The sequence below is a fragment of the Crotalus tigris genome, unplaced genomic scaffold (genome assembly GCF_016545835.1).
Source record: "Crotalus tigris isolate CLP2741 ecotype Arizona unplaced genomic scaffold, ASM1654583v1 scf7180000017551.9496454, whole genome shotgun sequence".
Taxonomy (NCBI): domain Eukaryota; kingdom Metazoa; phylum Chordata; class Lepidosauria; order Squamata; family Viperidae; genus Crotalus; species Crotalus tigris.
The window spans coordinates 148,818-157,167 of record NW_024096469.1 but is presented as its reverse complement, the minus strand read 5'-3'; the positions used below and the strand labels follow the sequence as shown (position 1 = coordinate 157,167).

The following is an 8,350-nucleotide window of genomic DNA, read 5'->3' as shown; positions in this document are numbered from 1 at the left end:
TTGAAATTGACTGATTGATTGAACCTTTTTTTTTTTTTGCACACGGCAGTGGAGGCCTAAAGCGAAAAGGTTTTATAAAACCCAGCTGAAGACCTAGGACTGGGGTGACAGCAAGCATGCTCACAGAGAGAGCTCTGAGTGCTGTCTCTGGCACCCGTGCCATAGGTTCGCCACCACTGCCCTACAGGAAGGCAATGAAGACCTGGACACAGGATGCTGATGGAGCTGGCATGGTTGACTTTGCTCTGCAGGAGTAACATTTTTTTCCCTATTGTAATAAATATCGGTAATTGTATTTGCATTTTTAATTTTTGTTTGCCATTCAGAGCTCCCTTAGATAGGAATGATTGGCCATATAACATTTGCTTAATAGATGAACAATATATCATTTTTTGGTGCACATGTGTACAAAACAAAACAGTATAATGCATATGTTAATGCAGTATATGATGAATTCAGATGCCTATTATATATATAAAAAAAACCTGGAGGTATGGATTCTCAATTAAGGCTTGCACCAATGCAAATGTGAAAGTCGCAGTTATGAGATCCTCTTGACTCATTTGAGCAAATGTTCCACTAAGAATACAAAAAAAGGCTACTCCATGACTTAGGATCATGGAGTTGACAGGGGGTGTGCTTCCTTCCCAGTTAAATCTAACAGCAGGAATTGGCAGCAACAAGCAGCAGCACAGAAAACCCCGCCCCGCCCCCTGCGCTATTCTGCTTCTCATCGCAGCTGTTGGATCTGTTGAAGGACATTCAACTGTTTCTCCTAAAACGTGGGAATCTAGCCGAGCTATTCAATATAGATTTCCCCCTCTTGGACCTGGGAAAAGCCACATCGTTGGCACCATGCTTTTGTGCAGTTTGGTACAAAGAGTTGTCTATTCCGCTAAATTAAACCAGCTGTATTTTTATTTTTTTAATAGGAAGGATAATGCTCTTCGGCCTCAAACATTCTGGAAACCGGAGAGTTAATACTTCGCTCCGCACCGACTTGGGCCCTTACTGCTTCGACACGTTCTTTATTACTGTTCTTTATTCCGTTCTTTACAACATCCCAGTCCACGTGAGAAAAGGCTCTCGTAGCTTTCTCTCCTGGTTTTCCGCCCGTCCTTCTCTCGCTCTATAAAATCTATTATTTCCAACCGCTCCAACACTTCGGATCGCATCACCGTCAAATCTTCCTTCCCCTGTTCGCCCCCATCAACAACTCAGAGAAACGATCTGATCAGAGACACGCTATGCAAAAGACAAATCGGCCCGCTTAATTCGCAAAGCTGCCGGCTGGGTTGTTTTCATACCGAGACCCGATGCTGCAATTCCGGGGGGGGGGGTAGGCGCGGGAAGGGGAGCGGGAGAAGACGAGGGTGGGTGGGTGGGTGTGCAAACAGTAATAAAAGCTACCCATTGTCTACAAAGCTGAAACCAGAGTGGATTTCTTTTCTCCCCCACAGCGCACGGTTGCTCCTCGGCTCCAGCAGCAACCAAAGAAGCCGAGGACTTGATCTGCCAACAGCTGGTGTAGTTTCTGGAAAGGGGGCATGGAGTGGGGGGGGGGGCGAGGAGAAAGCACGTGGGAACAGGGGAGCTGCAGCGCGGGACCCGCCCCTGCTCTCGACCACCTTGCAGCGTTGCTGCTGCAGAGGGGGCGGGCGAGCTTCCTAAGGAACAAAAGATTTTTTTGGGGGGGGGGAGAAGAATTGGAAGGCGCGGTGCAAATTGCTCTGATGGATGCTCGGAGCCGAAAGCCCAGACGTTGCAGTTTTTTCGCCGCCTCCTCCTCCTCCCTAGCGCCTTAGCACCCTCTTTTTTTTTTTTCCCGAGGAAGAAACCAAGAACAAAGAGCTGCTCCAGCCTTAAAAATTGGGATGCTCTCCACCCACCCTGGCTGCGCATGCCGAGGCACTCGGCGGCCTAAAAAGAGACCGCTGGGGGTGAAAGGCAGCAGGCAGCGAACCAAGGAGGAATTCGTTGCGCGGGTCTCTTCTCTTACCCGAGTCGCGTTTTCTCCTGCTGGGGGGGGGGAAGAGGCGGGGGAGTTCCAAATCGGCAGAGGGCAAATGTATTGAGGAATTGCGTCTGGGAGCTGCGATCGCCCCACCCGCGAGCTTAAAATGGGTCTGGTTCACCTTTGAGGAACCGAGCACCATTTCCGCCTCTGGCTTTCGCGAAAAGCCCTTCTCTAGCCCATTCTCCTCGCGCTGTTAACGCGCGTTTGATACCACCGTTCCCTTATTTCTATACTACTGTTACAAACATTGCTTTTTGGCGTCGATCTCTCAGTTGTGGAAAAAGCAGGGAGTCAACCTGAACGAAGCTCGATTCCGAACCCCGCGTCGATTAAAAAACAAGACTGCAACTGTCCCCTCTCCCCTCCCTTTCCCCCCCGCCCTCCCCCGTGATAGCGGCGTAGAAGAAGAGAGGAGCAAACTAAACCCGCGGCCTTCTTTTGGCGGCGCTTGCCCCCTGCACGCCTGTCCAGAGCCGCATTACATCACCCGAGGAGAGGCGGGGCCTGAATGGAATAAAAGGGGCGGGGCTTGGGCTGCAGAAGGGCTCCCAGTATAAAAGGAGACTCGCCGAGCGAGCTGGTCCCTGTCGCAAGTTGCCGGTAAGAGAGGCGGTGGGGTAAGGCAGGAGGCTGAAGCAGCGGCCAGTGAGGTGGGGGGTGTGAGCCCAGAAGAAAGCCGTCGCCATGCGTGAGATCGTGCACATCCAAGCCGGCCAGTGCGGGAACCAGATCGGAGCCAAGGTATCTGGGAAAGGAGAGGGGAAGGGGCTCCGCTGCTGTCGGAGGCATCGCGGCGGGGTGGGAGTCAAAAGTGTCCCCGGGGGTCTCTCTGCATCTGTGGGCGGGGCAGTCCTTTCCCTCGACCTGCAGCGGGGGGAGGGGGGTAAAAAGCCACTCGGAAATCCAAGGTTCTCCAAATCCAATATTCTCTCTCTGAAGAATGAAAAAAAATAATAATTGAGCGCCTTCGCCATCGGTTGCTCCTTTTTTCCTTTGTTCTGCTTCACGGGAGGGGAGGGGAGGAGAGATCGGTTGTCAACGCGTTCATAGTCGGGTTCACCGCTGTGGCACAAAGAAAGGTAGCCGGCGGGCGAGCGAGCTTTTTACCCGGGGATAAAAAGGCGTGTCTTTCTTTCCCCACTGCTCCTAATGCGCGGCGGAAAAAGCGATACCGGCTTTTAGCCAAGCGATGAGAAAGCCGCCGCATCTCGTCTTCGGGGATTCTCTTGAACCAAGAGACCCTTGGCCACACCCTTCCTCCCCTTCCATTCAGACGTACACTCTATTAGATGTTAGTGCGGAGATTGACTCAGTAAGCTGGAGGACTAACTGCACATAATTGGAACCGAATTCCGGGATTTGTTTCAGTTTAAAAAAAAAAGGCACAAGGCAAAAAAGGAACAAGGTGTAGAATTATAGTCCCCTGCAATTCAAATATTTTGGTTTTTCACAAGGCTGGTTAAGACTGTTGGATGTGAACATGAAATCCAGCTAACAATTGGAGGGGGGGGGGAATAGAAAAGAATCTAATAAGTCCCTGCACTCTAGGCAGATCTGGTTGGTGGTACCCATTGTTGGTGTATTGACGCACAGAAACAGACTCATTAGCCTCCTGGGAAAATTGGGACTAAAATGTTAGTTGCTCTGAAGGTTGGAAATAGGATCAATGCAGCATTGTGCGGTTTTAAGCCTTCTGCCACCCCACCCATCTAAGCCAGTCAGCCAGCAAATGTTCAGCACACATTCCACAGATCTTAAAAATACTAAGGATCTTTTAAGAGGGTTCCTTTTTTTAAAAAAAAGTGATTTCAATCAGATGAAGTCAAATGTGAACATTTATTTTATATGAAAGGGAAGGAAGCTGATTTTTTTTTTTTTTTTTGGTAGGTAGGTGAACCTCGCAATCTTACATCTTCAGTTATTCTAATGTGGAACACAAAGTATGCATTTATGGGCAAAATATTTTCTTCCTAGAAATAGCTGTAGTAAAGGTTCTTTGATGTAAAATTGTTCCACCTTTCATAAAGAACATTGAACATGGGGGGGGAGGGAAATCCTCTCAAGACTAGTTTTGATTGGAACATATCTGAAAATAATAAAGAGCGGGAACAGCTGCTATCTTTCGTTTATGGTTCCCCCCCCCAACTCTCCTCCTTTGCAAGAATACAGAAGAATGTTTTTAGTCAATGACAGACAGAACCTCTTTCTGCCTTCAGTTGTAACTGCTCCATTTCTTTGTGCTTTAAGCTCCTTCCTTTGGCAGAGCTGCCTTGATTTCTGCTGGGGTAGCAGCAGCAGCAGCAGCTCTGACAGCAGAATTAGACAGGGTGTGCCTACAAGAAGCACGTGCTGCTGCTGCTGCAGCTTCCTGGCATTTTGAAAGCAGTTGCTAACAGCTCTCAAAAAAATCCCATTCCAGTTCTGGGAGGTCATCAGTGATGAGCATGGCATTGACCCCACCGGCAGCTACCATGGAGACAGTGACCTGCAGCTGGAGAGGATCAATGTCTACTACAATGAAGCAACTGGTAACTAGGGTAGGGGGCATGGGGAGAGAAAAATCTGTGATGTGACTGAATTTTACAGTAGAAGAATGCAGCCCACTGATAGCAGAGTGTGTGACAAGTCATTGATAAGGCAGTCTGGTTAAATCCCTAGTGAAGCATGAATGCCTATTTGAAATTCTGTCCTTGTTTCCTTAGACCAAGCGTGTCCAGTCCATGCAGCCTTGGACGGCTAATGTGGCCCCGCAAGATAGTAAATGCTATTATGTGATTTATATACATTACTATTATTTTATATGCAGCCCAAGACGATTCCTCATGGCTCAAAGTGACCCAGGCAAGCCAAAAGATTGGACATCCATGCCTCAGACTGTCCTCTTTAAATCTACAACCCTCCCCCCTGTATCTGAAGCATAGCTGTGTTTCTTCAGTGAATAGTAATGAGTTGCCAAGAGCATGGGAGCAGTTTTGTGTTTCTCTTTTTTTTAAAAAAAATTGGTTGGATCAGTAATACTTGATTTTCTCTTTTCCACAGGTAACAAGTATGTTCCCCGTGCAATTCTCGTTGACTTGGAGCCTGGCACAATGGACTCGGTCAGATCTGGACCTTTTGGGCAGATCTTTAGGCCTGATAATTTTGTCTTTGGTGTGTAACTGATCTACATGGCTTCTCTTAAAAAAAAAAAAAAATGTGTGTCTGAAAAGCAAATTGGCCATTCTTAGAGGAAACTGTTAATGGAAAATGGGCTGTTCTTTACTTTGGCACAAGACCAGGGGTGGGCACTAATTGGTCCTCCGTAAATTTTTAAATAATGACTTCCAACACACTTCAGCAGCATGGCCAATGCTGAGGGAACCCCGAAACTGTAGTTTCCATAAATTTCAGAAGCCTATACTTGTTTTAAGTCTTTTGAATTCAACACATTTCAAGAGTATATATGAAGAACAGACCACTGATTCTTTTAAATCAACTTCACCTTCACGGGACAAAAACTTTTTCACTCTTTATTGAAAGTAGACCAAAAAAACAAAAAACGAGCATCTCTAGGCAAGAGAAATTTGTGGTTAAAAAAGGCTAAGTCTTGTGGCCTTGGAGGAATTGGTTCCCTAGAATAGGTTACAGCTGAGAAATCAATAGCAATATCTACCCTACTTATAATAAATGGTGACTGATTCAGATACAGTCTATTGAATAAATTATATGTGATATGCTAGGCCGAGAATAAAAGCTACATTTGGGCTTCGTATGATGTGTGAACTGTGATTATATTTAAATGCAGCTCTGAAGTGTTCAGATTTAAGGGAAATAAAATAATTCGGGATATGCAAGAACACTCAGATTGTATCTGTTGGTAGCTCTTTAAACAGCTGCATCTTCTCTGATCATGAGGTGATAGATACACGTAGCTCTCATTTAGCAACAATTGAGACCAGCAAGTTGGTGGATAAGCAAAGTGGTTGCTAAGGGAAAAAAAATCACAATTTAGTGTTTGAACTTCAGCTGCAAAGGATGTATATGTGAGGATTGGTCACAAAATTACTTTTTCATCATCATGAGTGAGCAGTCACTAAATGAGGACTACCTGTAAAATATTAATATGTAATACATCTCCTGCATGTGTAATAATTATAGTATGTAAAGAGCTGTTTTTAGTATTTGACCAAAATACAACTGAAGCGTTATACATGAAGTATTTTCTACATATGCATGGTGCAAAGTAATACTTGTGAAATAATTATTAACTAATCTATTTTCTTTTGGGTATTTCTTTTTTTTTAGGCCAGAGTGGTGCTGGAAACAACTGGGCCAAAGGCCACTACACAGAGGGAGCTGAGCTAGTGGATTCAGTGCTGGATGTAGTAAGGAAGGAGTCTGAAAGCTGTGATTGCTTACAGGGCTTCCAGCTCACCCACTCGTTGGGTGGGGGCACTGGATCTGGTATGGGAACGCTTCTCATCAGCAAGATTAGGGAGGAATATCCTGATAGGATCATGAACACCTTCAGTGTAATGCCATCTCCAAAAGTGTCAGACACAGTGGTTGAGCCATACAATGCCACCCTCTCTGTTCACCAGTTGGTAGAGAACACGGATGAAACCTACTGTATTGACAATGAGGCTCTGTATGACATCTGCTTCCGCACATTGAAACTCACAACTCCAACCTACGGCGATCTCAATCACTTGGTATCTGCCACCATGAGCGGAGTGACCACCTGCCTCCGGTTCCCTGGCCAGCTGACCGCAGACCTTCGCAAGCTGGCAGTCAACATGGTGCCTTTCCCTCGCCTGCACTTCTTCATGCCCGGCTTTGCTCCCTTGACGAGTCGTGGCAGCCAACAATATCGTGCCCTGACGGTCCCGGAGCTGACTCAACAGATGTTTGATTCCAAAAACATGATGGCGGCCTGTGACCCCCGCCACGGCCGGTACCTGACGGTGGCAGCCATCTTCCGGGGCAGAATGTCCATGAAGGAGGTGGATGAGCAGATGCTGAATGTCCAGAACAAGAACAGCAGCTACTTCGTGGAATGGATCCCCAACAATGTGAAGACGGCCGTGTGTGACATTCCTCCCCGAGGCCTGAAGATGTCTGCCACCTTCATCGGCAACAGCACCGCAATCCAGGAGCTCTTCAAGAGAATCTCTGAGCAGTTCACAGCCATGTTCCGGCGGAAGGCTTTCTTGCACTGGTACACCGGCGAAGGCATGGATGAGATGGAGTTCACGGAAGCCGAGAGCAACATGAATGACCTGGTCTCCGAGTACCAGCAGTATCAAGATGCCACTGCAGATGAGCAAGGGGAGTTTGAGGAGGAAGGAGAGGAGGACGAGGCTTAGAGGTTTGGAGTAGGGTTAGTCCATAGGCAAGTGTCCAAGGTGAGAGCTGTTCAGCTGTACAAGTGCATGCTTTTCCAGTTATTCTTGGTGCTTCTCACTGTTGCCTCTGTCAGCAGTTTTTGTAACTTCACTGTTTATGTAACACTAGTTGCAAAAGATTTCTGGGGGAAAAAAAGTTTTCTGTTTCAATGTCTGATCTCAAACATAAAAAGTATTTGTGTTTCTCATTGGTGTCTGGATTCTTTTCTTACAAAATGGCATAAGGCATTTTCAGCTAATTGAAGGAGTATGGTAAGCTGATACTAATTTCTTTCTCTCTTTATATAGTGTGGACTGTCAGTAAAAAAAAAGTGGGGATATTGTTCATTAAAGATTTTGTAGTTTATTTCTCCCTGTGAATAACAATGGCTGTTAAAGAATTTTGGCCAAGTAATTAATTTTTGTTCCTATAATGCATATGCTACACTGAGGTAGTCCTTTAGCATAATTTTAGGAAAAGACATGTATGGGCCTTGGTTATGGATGTTTGAAAAATTATAGCCTGCCAAGCTACTTTCTGATGCTTTCCCTGCTGTCTGAAAATTCTAGCCCCGCCACCCCCTTTTTTGGCATTGTGAGGGTTAAGCAAAATGAATGTCTTAAACTGCAAAAAGATAATTGGAGAGGGGTTCCTGGAATGGCCCATAAGCTAATGAAAGTTGGCTATCCTTCTTAAGCAAAAGACAAGAGACACAGTTAGGAAGAATAATTTTTAAAATGAAGATTTGTGATGGAATGGTTGAAAACTGCATCTAACAAAATCCCTTGCTGTTTTTCTTCTAAACTGAAATCTAATAACTATTTTTAACTTGTCCCAGTACATGGCAGTATAATTACAGCAAAATCATTCATAAATGACTTGAAGCAACTGGTATTTCCCTAGTCCTTCCATGTTCATTTCATGAGCATTCAAGCTCCATCTTAAAAACCACAAAGTTAATTCTGCCTT

The 8,350-nt window shown here is 45.8% G+C and overlaps 1 protein-coding gene across 1 annotated transcript; it reads left to right on the top strand.

Moving 5' to 3' along the window:
- The first annotated feature begins 2,590 nt into the window (after positions 1-2,590).
- LOC120307612 (tubulin beta-2 chain) lies at positions 2,591-7,589 on the top strand. Its single transcript, XM_039342525.1, has 4 exons — positions 2,591-2,758; positions 4,437-4,545; positions 5,057-5,167; positions 6,302-7,589. Exons 1-4 carry the CDS (start codon positions 2,702-2,704, stop codon positions 7,360-7,362), a joined length of 1,338 nt encoding a protein of 445 aa, XP_039198459.1. The 5' UTR covers positions 2,591-2,701; the 3' UTR covers positions 7,363-7,589.
- The last annotated feature ends 761 nt before the right edge of the window (positions 7,590-8,350 follow it).